At 40.3% G+C, this 17,034-nt stretch overlaps 1 protein-coding gene across 7 annotated transcripts in view; it reads right to left on the minus strand.

Annotated features, from left to right (window-relative positions):
* Positions 1 to 328: 328 nt before the first annotated feature.
* Positions 329 to 17,034, minus strand: part of Cdc27 (cell division cycle 27) — a 48,097-nt gene continuing 31,391 nt past the window's right edge. For 4 of the 7 annotated variants that reach the window (NM_001285990.1, NM_001285989.1, NM_145436.2 and 1 more), the window contains 7 exons: positions 15,181 to 15,333; positions 13,177 to 13,385; positions 10,706 to 10,823; positions 7,976 to 8,104; positions 6,152 to 6,226; positions 4,943 to 5,099; positions 329 to 3,485 (listed from right to left, as the gene is read on the minus strand). In NM_001285990.1, coding sequence (NP_001272919.1) covers positions 3,403 to 3,485; positions 4,943 to 5,099; positions 6,152 to 6,226; positions 7,976 to 8,104; positions 10,706 to 10,823; positions 13,177 to 13,385; positions 15,181 to 15,333 — 924 coding nt within the window. In that variant the 3' untranslated portion in view covers positions 329 to 3,402. The remainder of the gene's footprint in view (positions 3,486 to 4,942; positions 5,100 to 6,151; positions 6,227 to 7,975; positions 8,105 to 10,705; positions 10,824 to 13,176; positions 13,386 to 15,180; positions 15,334 to 17,034) is intronic. The other 3 variants (XM_006533050.3, XM_006533051.2, XM_006533052.4) reach the window with 3 other exon arrangements.

Below are 17,034 nucleotides of genomic sequence, written 5' to 3' on the forward strand. Positions count from 1 at the left end.
GTAGCTTCAAGGATCCTCCCACCCTGCGTCCCAGCATTTTACATGGTAATGTAGATCTAAGCTCAGCTCCAACCTTACCAAGCAAACCATCTCCCCAGCATCCACCCCTGCCCCCCCCCCCCCAAGTCTGAGATCCCAGGTTGCCTTTGAGCCACCATGGCTAGCTTCAGATGTTAAATTGTAACACAAAGGCTGTGTCCCCTGAGGGAACCTCGGAAATGACATCATTAAAGAATGAGCTGTTAACTAGGTGACCTGCGAAGTTGCAGCTGGTGATAAGAGAGGTTCTGCAGTTTCAAAATAATATATTCTAAAAATTACCATTGGATTTTTTTGTCATAGTATTTATTTTGAAATTCCAAATAATACTAAAAAGGGTATGAACTTTAATATATTATATATTAAAAAGTGTAAGTAAAAATTAGAGAAACATTGTCCTAGGCTCTTGTAGAACATAAAATGTGATCTGTCATCACTATGCTGCTGTGGCTCAGTATAAAAATGCAGATGACACAGCTTTTACATAGCTTTAACACCTTGATTATAAACTGCTTTCAAAAGTAATTTATTTGGATTTTCCATATCCTTTAATGAACTGTAAATATATTAACAGAGAAGACTTTCCCCCCAAAGACTATACAATTTCTGAAATAAGTCAGGAAAAGCAAAAAAGACGACACAAAAGTACATTGTTTCAATGCAAATAGAACACACATGGCACACCCACACTTGCATTTTCCCAGGTTTTCCCAAAGAAAATGGGCCTTCGTTTTTCTCAGTGAAGACCCATAGTGTACTCTGGCTAATCAGAGACTTCGAAACTGTTTTCTTCGAAAAGAGTGTTTTTAATGGACTAAACACTGGTGATCACTGAGTTATTAAGGTACAACAGCAGCATGGTTCAAATGTTACTTGCAGTTCTTGGGTAAAATAAAAAATTGTTAAGTAACGAAATACAGAAAGAGTTAAGAGACCTTTCCTTATTTTGAGTACCATCTGTTCTCTTGAAAAAAAAAATATTCATCCTGGTGCAGTAATAATAACCATTTCCACGAAGGAAAAAAAAACCCCAATGCTCTAATGTACGTGTGTGTGAGTGTGTGTATCTGTATCTGTGTCCTTATGTGTAGGTGTGACAAAGACAAGGAGGTACTTAGGATTCTTAAGTCCCTTCAAAGCAAGCTCTGAAATTTGAAACAAACAACTTGCTTACCAAAATGTGTTTGTTTATCTGATCCCTATTCTGTGGGAAAAAAAAAAAGCAAAGGAAAGGAAAGACACAAAGAAAAAGAAAGAGACCCAAGAAGCAGTTACTATGTGGAAATAAGGCTTCCGCATCTAAATGCTGTTAAAAGCAGGTGTGAGGAAACTGTGAAAGCAGGCCAAGTGTCTGAGTGCCTTCCAGCCAGCCACGCCACAACCATCCCCTATCCTTTGTCTTAAAATCAGCACCAGAAGTCCCTCTGGCACAGGACATAAACTCCTACTAAAAAAAAAAAAGATAATTACACTTCAGTAAATTATGCTCTGAGCTTAGCATTTTCTAGGTCTGCAACAGAACTCAGGGTAAAGCTTGCTATGAAACTCTAGATCTGATAATGTAATATATATATGTATATAGCTGGCTTACGATTTGCCAATTAAAAAAATAAAAGAAATGAAAATTAAACTTTACACAACTAATGAATAATAAAATGGAATATCTGTTAGAATTGAAGTGCTAGCCTATGGGAATTTTTTATGATGGTCATTTATTCCCAATTTTCCTTTTGCACATAAATTATTATTTTTTTAAACGGCACATACATAGATTTAGTCAGTAAATTATTTTAAAATGTTTCCCTGGCACCTAATACCTAACCCAAGACTTTGACTTTATGATGGTCTGTGTCTAATTCACATCTGGATGAGAAGGTTAAGTAACTGACAGAAAATGACTGAGTCTACAGGCTAAAACATTCTTCCACATCGTCTGTAATCCACCTTATTTTCACAGCTTGACTTACATATACAAGTGACCAGTAGGAGAGGTTTTCCTTCATCAAACATTCCAAAATAAGAACTGCAGGCCTGTCACCCATAAGAAACTATAATCTGTTATATTCTGACATTGGCACTTAATAAAATGTTAACTAAGGTTTCTCTAAAATTTTCAATACATTACAATAAAGGAGATACACAATTTAAGACTGTTTAAATCTGTTATTGTGAAATTCCAATAATTCCCATTTTTATACGCATAATTAGATCTTTAAAATTGTGGCCAGTCCCCAAACACACAAACCCATATTATGATGAACTCAGGAGAGAATTTGTCTCTTTCATAAGAAACTTTTTCCTAGGTTAAAAATGTTCAGTATTTTAAACCCAATTAATTACGCCCATGACAAGTTGCAGTGACTCACACTACTGACAATTACGAAGTAGAGAGCTGAAAGAACGGCACTCAACAGAGGTCACCATGCGTGCTTGCACTCCTGGGAGAGAGGCAGACACACGGTTAGGGACAGCTCCAGCTGTATTAAGGCTTCTCTATCATGATCTCGAAGGTTTCTCTTTAGTGTTCTCATACTGACTCTTCTGGTAAACACAGTGGTTATTAAGGGCCTGCTTGGCTTTTCATCAGGGAACCACGCTACCATCTCTGAGTGTTGAAGGCGATCCCAGAGCTCAAGGAGTAAAGCCAGTATCGTCAAGACCAATTTTAAAGTTTGCAATACCAAGACAACAATGATCAACACTTTGAAGCAAGACGAATAAATTAAAATTCTTGGTTAGACATTAAAGCATTCTTGCCAAGAATAAGTGTACACTGTATGGAGGGATATTTGACTCCTCCGTATGAGTCCGAACAGGCCCACTGCATTTGCTTATAGGAGAGACTCCAAGCTTAAGGTAAGCTATGTTCCTTGGCAATGAACTTTACTCTGTTATAGGCAATGTCTTTTATTGTTCCATCTGGCACTTGCTAACACCATTCTCGAAGACCTAGAAATGAAGGCCAGTTACTCTGTTTATCAGGAATAGAACCAAATAAAAAACAATTTTGGAAAAATGACCAAGAAATTCTGGTTCATCACCATTTCCGTATCTAATGGTTCCTTCAAGATAAAACATAACTCTTCCTTCCATGATAGATTTCCAACTGAAGAGATTAAAGAAAAAAGAAAAGTTCCTCACCCCTCCCCCAAATTGTCATTCATACTGGTAAAAGAGCCAGTCTTGTTAGCAGCTAAGTATCGCACTGCCTTCCATTCTGTGTACAGTCAGGGTCCAATGAAAGTGGCACACTCATGGTCTAGGTGACGAATGACGGCAATGGCGGCTCAAGAGTTGAGACTCAGTGTATGGAGGGACAGGGACATGTCAGCACTAGCACAGTCAGAGTCTGACTTCCACAAGTTAAAATTCGTCACTTTCCGCCGCATGAAGTTGTGTGTCATCTGCATCTGTCATGCTGCTCTCCTGGGATTCATCTGTCCCCACTGCACAAATGGAACAAAAACATAAGGTATAGGGACAAGTATAACTTCTTGGTTCACAAAACTAAGGAGAATTTCATTACATTCAGAGATGAGACCCCCCAGACCATACAATTCCAAATGTTATCTTAAAAAAGCATTTCAAGTTCATTCCCCACGCCCCTCCCCTGGTTTTTCTTTTTCTTTTTTACTTTTTTCAAATCTTTATTTCTTCTGCATTAAGCCCATGTTTATTTATTTTTTGTTGGATATTTATTTACACTTCAAATGTTATCCCCTTTCCTAGTTTCTCCTCCGAAAACCCCCTATTTCCCCCCTCCCCCCAGCCCCCTTGCTCACCAACCCATCCACTTCTGCTTCCCAGTCCCGGCATTCCCCTACACTAGGGCATCGAGCCTTCTCAGTGCTCCCATTGATGTCCAACAAAGCCATCCTCTGCTGCATATGCAGCTGGAGCCATGGGTCCCTCCATGTGTATTCTGGTTGGTGGTTTAGTCCCTGGGAGCTCTGAGGGCATTGGTTGGTTCATCTTGTTGTTCCTCCTATGGCGCTGCAAGCTCCTTCAGCTCCTTCGGTCCTTTCTCTAGCTCCTCTCTTTCTGTGGTTTTTCAAAATGGAGTTTTCTTATGTAGCCTGTCCTGGAACTCACTGTGTAGACCACTGGTCTCTTAAACTCAGAGATCCACCCGCCTCTGCTCCCCAGTGCTGGGACTAAGGGCGTGCAATATTAGTTCTACGTCTCATAGCATGCCTGGAAGTTAACTTGCTGTATTTAACTTTAAAAAATATTGATAATAAATAGTTCTTTGGGGACAGCATCTCATGTAGCTCAAGCTGAACTTGAACTTACTATGTAGCCAAGGTTATCTTTCCACTGCTGATGCTCCTCCCTGCATTCACCTCCCATGCTAGGATTACAGGCACATGTAGCACTGCATCTGATTTATAAAGTCTGGGATAAAACCCAGGCCTTGTCTCTGAGACATAAAAATAGATATAGTAACAACAACATCAAAAAAGGCTAACATTTCTGCTAACTCCTAACCAGTGACTTAACTTTGCAGACAGTTCCTGACAGCATAAAGAAATGTGGACTATAACCTTCTCTTTAAAAGAGCAGTACCAGGATTGTAAATTTTACTTATGAGATGTTCACTAAATTTTATGGAGCAAAAGCTAATCAGAATTTACCTCAGAAAACTTCCAATTCTCTTAGTATTTATATAAATATTAGTAAGTATGTACTAATCACACACCTAGACTTTTGGATTTGTCCAGGACTAACTAGAATGTAAGCAACTGCCACCACAGAGCTGAGGTTCAAGGCCACACAGCACACCGGATTTAGGAGTAATTACATTTAGAAGTAATCTCATTTTCTGTAAAGAAAATGCCAGTTTGGAAAGTGTAAAAGCCACTGTAGCTTTCTGAATGCTATGGAGCCTCTGTAGGATACTCACTGATCTGTTCCTCCTGGGTTATTGGCTCCTCATCATCTGGAAGGTAGCGCTTGTCAATTGCCTCTTTAATCTGATTATTGGCTCCTTTAGGATCTAAATCCATAGCCCAAGAGAAATTCATCAAGGCGAGATGAGTTTGACCCAACTTCTTGTAAACCTAAAAAACAGGAGCACTCAATTCTTTACCTGTAAAATCTTAAACCATAAATCAGGCTTCTGATCTTTGAAGTACAAGCCCATTCAGGTGGGAGGATGCTTTTCTCCAACACATGACTTCACATTTAAGTATTCTTTATACAATCAGGAGTTGGGTTCAGAATTCCTTGCCATTATTTTTCAGGTAGGAGTTTCCAGTAAACCTCACCAACTGGAACCCTGAGCACAGAAGCAAGGACTACCGAAGCTGCTTGAGTGCCTTTCATTTATACAGCCTTATGCATGCCAGGTACATGATCTACTAATGAACTGCAGTGTCTCATTATGTAGCTCAGGCTGACCTTGAACTGAGAACTTCCTGCTTGTGCCAGTCCTGAGATTATAGGTACAAGACACAGAGCCTGGATCCAGGTCAAGGACATCTGAAAACATAGGCATTTGAGATTGCCCTTAGGTCCACATTTGGTCTTGTAAGACAAGATGTCCATGGCTACATAGTGAGAGACTGTGCAGTTCATTAGTAGATCTGCCTTAGCATTCCAAGTGCTTGGATCACAGGGACACACCACCAGGCCCAGCTAGAACATCGTCTTTTTAATTGCTACTGCTAAATCCATCCCCCTGGCCCCCAGGGCTCTTAGTCCAGGAATTTTGCTAAGTACATGCCTTGAATCCTATCATTAGGGAGGCAGAGACAGGTGCGTTTCTGAGTCCCAGAACAGCTTAGTCTACAGAGCAAGGACTGTATATATAATACATATAGTATTTTTCAAAATTTAATAGTTGTTGAGGTTGGAGAGATAGTTCAACAGTTAAAACTGCTTGTTGCTCTTCCAGAAGATCTAAGTTTAGTTCTTGGAACCTTTCTCTGTGCAGCACTGGCTGCTCTGAAACTTGCTCTGCAGTCTAGGCTATCCTAGAACCTGCTTCTGCCCCCCACTGCTAGGATTAAAGGCATGCACCACTGCTGCCTGGCAATAGAAACAAACAAATATTTTAAAAAGTTAAGAAAAATAATTTAGTATTTGTTACAAGCTGCAGCATAACTTTTACCTTTCCTATTAGGAAGTAAACGAGGGACTCTTTGGGGACAATCTGCTTCAGTTCCTCGAGTTCTTGTAAAGCAGACTGAAAAAAGCAGAGAACAAACTTAGAGGAGCAAACTTTTATACAATTCTGACCAAACAAATGCAGTCAGGCACCACACAGAGTTAAAAACAAATATTCAATATATAGATTTAAACAAATCAATGTTAAGGGTGGAGAGATGGCACAGTGAATAAGAACACTGATTGCTGTTTCAGAGGTCCTGAGTAATGGGATCTGATGCCCTCTTCTGGTGTGTCTGAAGACAGCGACAGTGCCTCTCTTCCCCCCACCCCGTTTTTTTTTTTTTTTTTTTGGTTTTTTTCCTGAGACAGGGTTTCTCTGTGTAGCACTGGCTGTCCTGGAACTCACTCTGTAGACCAGGCTGGCCTTGAACACCACCGCCCAGCTACAAATGCACTACCCGGCTACAAATAACATTTCTTAATTAACTAATTTATTTTTTCCTTTTACTTCCCCAGTGCTGATACTGCAGGTATAAAATACACAGGACTTTGGTGCTGTTTGACACTGAACCCAGCCAGGCCTCTGCACCTGCTAGGTGGGTGCTCTACCACCTGACCTCCCCCTCCCCACCCTGTTTTCCTACTTCTCTTTAAAGACTAGGTCTCATTTGATCTAGCCTAGCCCTGAATTTGTGACCCTCTTGCTTTCTTCTCCCCTGCCCTGGGATTAGGTGTGTACTAATACACCCAGCTTAGTTTTTACTCCTCTTTATTTAGTAAGAATCTAAATTTATTCAAACAGGAAACGGAGATTCAAATAAATAAATTTATATGTTCATCATTTATGATTGAATAAATTATCAAAAAAATTCATGTCACTTCATATCTTTTTGTCACTCAATTTTCTTTGTATTTATTTTCCACACTTTAAGGGGTACTATATTAAAATTCTTAAGGCAGGAAATGTGATGGCATTATTTACCACTGTTTTCCTAGTACCTGACAGATAGCAGATACTCAATAAATATCTTTTCTTCCCTCTTTTTGGAAGCGGTGACTTGCAGCCAGAGCCTTGTGCATTCAGGACAAACACCCATCACTGAGCTGACACCTCCCAGAGTGACAGTGAGCATGCTAGGAGGATGCTTCAAGTCTTTAAGACAATTCTGTGGTGCATAAAAGAGCCTTACTAGCCATGGACTCCATACACATGTCTGAACCCCACACCAGTCCTCTCTGGGTGGCACTGCTACTTTGTTTTTTGAGACAGAATATCACTCTGTAGCTTAAAATGGATCCGGACCACTCTGCAGCTAAAGTAAACTTAATGGCAATATTCCTGTCTGAGCCTCCCAAGTGTTAGAATTATACCTCATTTCATAGGAGCAATTCATGAAAAAAAATGAAACTACACCCCACCCCATGGCCTTTAAAAAATAGGAAACAGTTTCCAAAAATAAAAATCCCCCACATTAATAACATGTGGCTTTTAATTTTTGTTTTTTTTGAGACAAGATCTCTCTATGTAGCCCTGGCTATCTAGGAACTCACTATGTAAGCCAGGCTGGCCTTGAAGTTTGTTTTATTTTTTTTTTAAAGACTTATTTATTATATGTGAGTACACTGAAACTGCTTCAGACACACCAGAAGAGGGTGTCAGATCTCATTACAGATGGTTGTGAGCCACCAAGTGGTTGCTGGGATTTGAACTCAGGACCTCTAGAAGGGTCAATGCTCTTAACTGCTGAGCCATCTCTTCAGACTGTTTTTGTTTTTTTTTTAAAGAGACATAATACAGTGTGGAAGAAACTGATATAAATCTCACCTTGTATTTTTCATTTGCAAATAAAACCGAGGCTCTGTGAAATTTGCATAGAGGGTTCTTGGGATCGATAACAATGGCTTTGTTTAGGGTATCCAAAGCCTTCTCAGACTTCTTTAGTGCATGCTGAACCTGTAAGAAATAAAGACTCGTCTTGATATTAATGAAGAAAGCCGATAATTTAAACCTGTGGCGAAGAATTGGCTTTGGCTCCCAGCAGGTCGCTCTTGTAGCCACCTGTCAGAGCCCTCTGGATTCTCAAATGAAAGACACAGTTCATTTGATATGCCTTGACTAGCCAGCTCAAGGGTTAGTCAATGGCTTGAAGCTTAATGGCTAGAAGCTCAATGGCACTTCTAAATTTCCCTGAGGCTAGCAAACGCCGCCCTCCGGTATTCCCGAGTTAATATCTTTTAAAATCTATATTTCACCTCTGCTACCTCAGACCCACCTGGGGAAGTGACCTCTAGGGCCACTTTCCTGGATTCTTGCACGTCGGCAGGCCCTTAAGTTTCATTTTTCTCCTGCCCTGTGATTCTCTCCTCTCTTTCTCCCAGCCCCTTGCCTGTGGAATCTAAAAGTCCTGCCTCTGTCTTCCAGCCCAGCCATTGGATGTATGGCAATTCTTTATTATCAACTGAAGCCAGCAGGGGGCAGTGACTCTCAGGGCTGGAAGCACAGCTTTTTGGGAGCCAAAATAAGACAAGCATTAGAATCTATCTCACTTTTTCTGTCCAAATTAAAAAACAAACCCAAAAACCTCTTCTCTTAGATATAAATTGAACATAACCATAACAATTGTATAGATAACAAACTATAATATATAATTAACATCCAGTCCATTATAATTGTCAAATAAAGCACTCTATCATCTGTCCTAACTTAAAGAGCTTACAAGTCTATATCTAAGTTTTGAAGATAAAACTTTTAGCAATCAGGCTGTGTAATCTAACTGGATTGTCTACAGGGGTTTAAGTGTCCTAAGTAATTCATTACTACCTGTGTTGTTTAGAACAAGAACGATTCATGTTTGAGTACTGGTAGGGCTGTTTGGATAGGATTGGGAGACCTGGTCTTGTTGGAGGGGGTGTCACTGAGGGCAGGCTTAGAGGTTTCAAAAGACCAGTCCATCCCAGTTTCTTTTGTTCCTTTGCTCCACCACCCTGAACTTTAATCCCCTGAAACTGTAGCCAAATTAAACACTTTCCAAGTTGCCTTGGTCTTGGTATTTTATCACAGCAACAGAAAGATTAGACACAAAGTGATTAACATATTATCTGTAATTTTTTCTAAGTCTAGCAAGTGCTCCATTTCAAAGAGCACTGAGGGCCAGAAAAACTCATCTGTGGGTGAAGACCTTAATCATAGTTCAATTCCCAGAACCCATGCACCCATGTAAGGTAGAACAAGAACCAATGTGACTGTCCCCTGACTCTCCCCCCAAAAAATAATTTTTTAAAAAAGCATCCTGTGCCGGGCGGTGGTGGCGCACGCCTTTAATCCCAGCACTTGGAAGGCAGAGGCAGGCGGATCTCTGAGTTCGAGGCCAGCCTGGTCTACAGAGTGAGTTCCAGGACAGCCAGAGCTATACAGAGAAACCCTGTCTCGAAAAACCATCCTGAACTCCAGAGATGTTAAATAATTTCTTACAGGATTAAAACCTAGGTCCTCAGACTTCTAACCCACCAGTGGAAGCCGAGGATGATACTCATGATTCAATATTTTAAAAAAGATTGATTCTGAATTACTTGTGTGTGTGTGTGTGTGTGTGTGTGTGTGTGTGTGTGTGTGTGTGTGTGTGTGTGTGTGTGTGTGTGTGTGTGTGTGTGGAGCTGGAATTACAGGCGGTTGTGAGCTGCCTGAAGTAGATGCTAGGTACCAAACTTGGGTCCTCTGCTTAACCACTGAGCCACTTCTCCAGCCCCATGATTTGATCTTTACAGCAGATAATTACCATGAAGTCTAAAAGTAAAACTTGGTTTTACCCTTCACAAGAAAAGCAGATAACACACTTTTAAAGGATTATTATGACCCTCTAAATATTAACCTGTGTTCAAAGAACTTGTTCATGAATCCCGTGTCACTCAATTACACCTTACAGCCTGGAGTATGTAAAACTGTCTCAAAACAAAACAAAACCCAAAATGAGTCACTGGAAAGACGGTCAATGCTTTTGTCTAAGTGCAGCTTGTTTGGTCCCAGCACTCATGTCAGGTGGCTCACAACTGTCTATAACTCCAGCTTCAGGAGACCTGATGCCTTTGGCTTCTCTGGGCATCAGTTAAGTAACGAAACAAAACATCATCTGAGACACACACACACACACACACCAAAACAAAACAAAAAACAAATAGAAAGAGTATACAAACACAGGGACTTCCCCCAGCTCCTCCTCTCTGGATCTGGAGCCTCACAGTAGCTCCGAGCTGGCCTTAAACTTGCTTTGTTTGATGAGAATGACCTTCAGTGTGAGTCACCTGCTCCTCCTCCTCCCTCTAAGAAGTGTTAGGCTGTAGGTGGGAGGGTGCTCAGTTTTAAGACTAAATCTATGGCTCCTGAGCCCCATGAGGCAGAGGCAGATTTCCCCACGATAAGTCGAAGGCTCTGGCTAAGCTGCAAAGACTCTTGAGACCCTGCTTCAGTAACAAGACAGTTGACTCTCCAAGGCAGCAACCATTAAGTCACCTAAACTCTTAATAGGGAGGTAACAGCAATGTTTACAAAATTACTTACTACTCCAATGTGGCAAAGTAAAACTGAACTCTGAGGGTTGATATCAAGTGCTTTCTGGAAATGCATTTCTGCGAGGCTGAACTTCTCTTGCTTGTAATAAATCATTCCTAAACCATACCTGAAATTATAAGAAAGTATGATTTTAAGGACACAAGTTTTGGCTTCATATAATAAGACAGTTTGGGTATCTGGCATTTCAATACACAATGGGAAAAAATAATGGACAAAAAATATTAGTTATAATAATAATCAATGAAACATTTTAGAAGATACATTTTTATAAGTGTAAACAGTAAATTACCCAAACAGGCAAAACTATGATAGAGAAAAGAAGCCACATCTTGAAACTCACCACTCTAATGTAGACAGAACAGCCAATTCCTGCAGTGATTATATATGTAGCAAGCACTTTGCTAAATTATTCCCTTTTCTTTTCTTTTCTTTTCTTTTTTTTTTTAGACAGGGTTTCTCTGTGTGGCCCTGGCTATACTGCCTCACAGAGATCTGCCTGCCTCTGGCTCCCCAGTGCTGGGACTAAAGGGGCACAACACCACTGCCCAGCCTAAATTATTATTTTTTTAATATGCCTAAACTTGTCCTCAATTTCTGGCTCAAGCAATCTTCCAGTCTCCTCCCAAATAGCTGGGAAATAATTGCATGTTCCACTAAGGCTGTCTGGTTCTGGAAACTCAATCTATTTCTTTCTCTACATCATATTTTATTGTATGTAGACCCAAATTGTTTATACAGCAATATAACTTACATATTAAATAAAATACTTTAATAGGGTGGTTTAAACAAAAGAAAAAATGGAGTGGGGATTGCAGGTTAGAAAAACTCTTCTTCCAGAACATTTTTGTTTTGTTTTTTTAATACAGGGCTGCTCTGTGTAACCCTGGTTGTCCTGGAACTCATCCTGTAGACTAGGCTAGCCTCAAACTCAAAGATCCGCCTGGCCTGCCTCTGCCTCCCCAGGGCTGGGACTAAAGGTATGTGCCACTCTCACCTGGGTGAATGTAACAAATCCATTCACTGACTATGTTTAGTTTCTTTTTTCTTTTTAAAGATTTATTTATTTATTATTAGACATAAGTACACTGTAGCTGTCTTCAGACACACCAGAAGAGGGTGTCAGATCTCATTACGAGGAGTGCTTGTGAGCCACCATGTGGTTGCTGGGAATTGAACTCAGGACCTTCGGAACAGCAGTCGGTGCTCTTACCTGCTGAGCCATCTCACCAGCCCCTATTTTTAGTTTCTATTGGGCTAATGGTTCATAAGATTAAAAAAGAAAGACCAACTTTTCATAATCACCGTCTCAAAGGAATATCGTATCATTTGTAAAGTTAAAAATGGCTCTTGGTTTATAAAGGAAGTGGAATCCACACATCCACCGCAAAAAACCAAACAGAACAACAACAAACAACTTACAAGTTGAAACAGAAAAATATAAGTCTTATATCTGCTTCCTCAACTCATATATCCTTTTGCCCAAACTCTGCCCTTTTTCTTATTACCTAATAGTACTTTTTCTTGGCTCCTTTCTAAATTTTTTAGACTTTACCTACATTTAGACATGTTCACACATATATTAATATACTACAGACTTTGATCTTTCCTATGATTTCTTTATGTTTTATTATTCATAAATGTTTGGTCTGTGAACTATTTATTTAAGAGAGGAAATAAATGCAGTCTAGAGGGGCTGGTCTCCAATTCACTATGTTGCCAAAGATAACCCTAACCTTTTTGTTTTGTTTTGTTTCAAGATGGGGTTTTCTCTGTGTAGCCCTGGCTGTCCTGGAGCTCACTTTGTAGACCAGGCTGGCCTTGAACTTAGAAATCCACCTACCTCTGCCGCGCAAGTTGCTAGGATTAACTTTTGCCACCACTACCTGGCAACCCCGAACTTCTGATCCCTGTTTCTACCTCACCAGTACTGGGATTACAGCATAAACCATTAAACCTTATCAGTATATATGGTTCAGGGGCTAGAATAGGATCCAGGGCTTTATGTCTGGTAAGAGGCAAGCATCAGCTTCTACCTCCAGGATCCTACTCAGTTCCTGTTCCTGACTTCCTCTGAAAATTAACAGTAATATTGAAGTGTAAGTCAAATAAGCCCCTTCTTCCCTACTTGCTTTTTGGCAATGATATTTGTTGCAGCAATAGTAACCCTAACTAAGACATCAGGCATGTATGTGGCAATACATAATACACACACATATAAAAGCATTACAGGCATACCTATTAAAAAAAAATCTTATAAAGAAAAAAAGTGGGTAAAGGCGCCTGTTGCCAAACCTGGCAAGCCCAGATCATCCCTGGAGAAGGACCAACCCTTGACATTATGTTCTAACCTCCATGTGTGTTGTGGCCCACAGAGCCTATACATACACAATACACACATGCAAACAAATTAAATGAAATAAATAAAATGATCTTTAGTAAGACTTTGTCTCTTCACTTACCATGCATTGTAATGTCTGGGATTTACTCTTATAGCATTTCGAAAACATGCTAATGCTTTATCTAGTTCTTCAGTTAACACAAACTCATGTCCTAATAGAGTATAGGCGTAAGCGTAATTTGGATCGACCTGGATAGCTCTTTGGAAGAATTTAATTGCTATATCATGCTCTCGTTGTAGACTGAAACAATTCCCTGCAGCACACCAGGCCTGACAAAACAGAAACAAAACCCAATCAGTTCAAACTTTTTATGCCCTATAAAGAAAATTATTGTCAAAAGTAAAAACTTAGGATTTAAATTTTTTGTATTTGAATTTATTTTGACCTAAGAAACTGTGTGGTGCATGTGGATCCTTGCTGTCCTTGTTTGAGGCAGGCTCAGTGTTGTTTGTGTGTGCAGTAGGCTAGCCGCCTGCGAGCTTGCAGGGGTTTGCAGTCTCTGCTGCCCTCTCCTCCCCGCGGAGGGAGGCGCTGGGACCGCAGCAGTTTCTTTACACTGCTTGGCATTTCTGTGGGCTCCGCAGGTTCAGATTCAGGATCTCATCCTAGCACAGCCATTTTTACCCATTAAGTCATCTCTCTGAAAAAACTTTTATTTTCCTTTTTAACAAAACCAATTCTATAACTAAAATCAGGCCTCAGATTTTATTTAGAAGAACTGAAGAAATTGAAATTCCTGACGACCATTTTCTCTTTTTAAAACCTCTTACTCATATACAAAGCCACATGTGCAGGTCAGGGCAGTGTTTTTCTTTGATAAGAGTTTCTCTGTGGAGTCCTGTCTGTCCTGGAACTCACTCACTAGACAGACACCAGGATGGCTTGGAACTTGGAGATTTGCCTGCCTCTGCTCCTGAGTGTGGGATTAAAGGTGTGTGGCGTCACAACTGGCTCAAGAGAACAGTTCCAGGAAGCTGTTTATTCCTTCCACTATGGCTTCTTGAAACCCAACTCAGAGCGCCGGGTGTGCACAGCAAACTCTCACCTGCTGACCCATCGTCTCACCAGGCCCACAAGCACCTTCTGAAGTTATCTTACTGGGCCTGTTTTTTTTTTTTTTTTTTTTTTTTAAAGATGATAGATTAGTATTAGTATTTGTGTCTGTGAGTTTGTGCACTTGTGGAGTCTGCGGAGGCCAGATGAGAACAGCAATTTGAATCCATGTTTATGTGCATTTCACAAAAGTATCACTAAAAGCCAGGTGAATGCCTATAATTTGGCTGTGGGAGATCCGAATGGGAGGCTCAAGAATTAAAGAACAGCCAAGGCAAAATAGCAAAATTCTGAAAAACAAAGACCTTCAAATAAACCCTCACTAAATATGTTTGAGATGTCCTGAAATACTTGTAAGATTAGTACATGAGTCAACTCTATGTCTTAAAAATTGTCTTGCTGGCAATTAAGGGCCAGCAAGATGACTCTCAGTGATGCCTGATGACCTAGAGTTAAATCTTTGGAGTCCACATAATTTAAGGAAAAAAATGGATGGCCAAATGTTATCCCTTAAAATCCAAATATACTCACTATGGCATATATGTGCTCCCTCACACAGAATCTGTTTTGTTTTTTCTGAAGATCAAGTGTCCCGTTTTGTTGTCTGGACAGGCCTTCCAAGAACTGAGGTTACAATCATGAATCACCAAGCATGACTTTTTTGCATGTGTGAGGTGAGTCTTCTCTGAGACAATCTCATGAAGCCCAGAGTTAGTATCAAATTTGCTGTGCAGTAAAGAGTAACTGAACTCTTGTGTAATTGTATCTTATGACGCTTTGTGAAAATGACAAAATTACCTAACAACACACTTGTCAGAATATATCATTAAGTGATACAGGACTAGATTTGTTCTGATGATCAAAAGCTATGCTGGGGTCAAGGATGTTAACTCAGAGTTAAGGATTATGTGCCTAGCATACCCTTAGTACTGGGTTCCAGACCAGCACTGCACCCAAAAATTAAACAAGTAAAAGCTAAATGACTATATAAACAAATTACTGGTAGCATACCTCTGGTGAATTCTTATCCATGTCTGTTAAATCTTTTGAAAGAACTGAAAGAGCAACGTCTTTCTGAAGATGCCAGAGTGTTGTAGAGTAGATCTCCATTCCTTCAACTCTGAAACTCTCAATCCTTCTAACCTCTGAGAATATTCTTTCAGCCTAAAATTAAAGCACAAGTAAGTGAAAGTGTCCGTACAGGCTGGTGCAGTGCCGCTACTGTCTTCCCAGGACTGAATGTCTGCTATAATTATGAGAGTGAGAAACAAGAGAAATCGTTGTGAGATTTCAAATACGGAGGCAATCATACTTCAGTTAGCCTAGGTCCTGCATTTTAACTAGGTTTAAAGACATAAAGCCTGGGGCTGGAGAGATGGCTTAGTGGTTAAGAGCACTGACTGCTCTCCCAAAGGTCTTGAGTTCAATTCCCAGCAACCACATGGTGGCTCACAACCATCTGTAATGTGATCTGATGCCCTCTTCTTGTGTGTCTGAAGAGAGTGACAGTGTACTCGTTCGTATACATGAAATAAATAATTCTTTAAAAAACAAACAAACAAAAAAAAGGCATGAAGCCTGAAAAGAAATTTCTATTTAAAAAAAAAAAAGACAAAGATGGGGATGGAGCAACCGGATAAAGAATACTGGCTGCCTTGTAGAGGACCTGGCATTGGTTGGCAGCTTATAACTACCTAGAACTGCAGTTCCAGGGAATCCAATGTCCTCTCTGGTATCAGGTGCATGTGTGGTACACATACATACATGCAAACACTTACATAAGGTATAATTGTGAAAAGAGAGAGAGAGAGAGGGAGGGAGGGACAAGGGGAGGGGGAGGGAGAGAAAGAAAGAAAGAAAATGAAATTACTCAAAAGCTTAGCTGAAACTTTTAGAGGCTAAAAAGGTGAATGGCTGCCAACTGTATGGCACACTGAATAATGAACAGCACCAAGCACCATGCTGCTGGATGGACAGTACCCACTAACCCTTTCTATGCCTCCCCCCCCAGGTCACTTTTTTCTCTCTGAAAATATTTACAGTTTCTAGAACTGTGTTTCTTATAAACTCTATAAAAACTTCACATTTTTGTGTCACCTAGTTTTGACACCTTAGTAAGTTCAAAATGTTCAAAGTTGTAGTTCAGAATAAGGAATGTTTGGGTTGTATTTAATGAAGATGACAGAAACTAAGGGAAGAACTGTTATTTGCTTTTATGTATGTGGGTACCTGAGAGGCCAGAAGAGCCCATCAAAGCCCTGGAGATTGAGTTACAGACTACCGTGACCCAACTGGGTGCTGACAACGGGACCTCAAGTACAGCAAGTGCTGTTAGCTGCTGAGTTACCTCCAGCCCCGGGAAAGGACATTTACAAAGCCCCAAACACAGTGATCTGCCATGTAGAATCAGTCCGCTGTTTTATAAGCCCCTCAAATCTCTTTAAAAGTTGTGAGTGCTTCTAAAAGAAATAGGTTATATAACAAAGAAATTAGAGACACAAATACCTTTTGGCTTCAAAAATTTCAGAAGCTATAAAATCAATTATCAGCTAGGACTGAATTCAAAGTAACAGGCCTAGCAAGCTAAGGCCAGCCTGGGCCATGTAGTGAACTCAAGGTGGGCCAGGACTACATAGCAGGAACTTGTTTCCAGGATAAAATAAAAAGCCTGGTGGTGGCAACACGTGTGTTTAGTCCCAGCACTTGGGAGGCAGAGGCAGAGGCAGGGGGATCTTTGAGTATAAGGCCACCTAAGGTTAAACAGAAAAACCTTTCTCAATCCCCCCACCAAACACAAATAAAACAAAAACCCTAAAACCCCCCCAAAAAACCAAACTAAACTCCACAAGTGATTATGACCTATGA

This window comes from Mus musculus, chromosome 11 (genome assembly GCF_000001635.26).
Source record: "Mus musculus strain C57BL/6J chromosome 11, GRCm38.p6 C57BL/6J".
Lineage (NCBI taxonomy): Eukaryota > Metazoa > Chordata > Mammalia > Rodentia > Muridae > Mus > Mus musculus.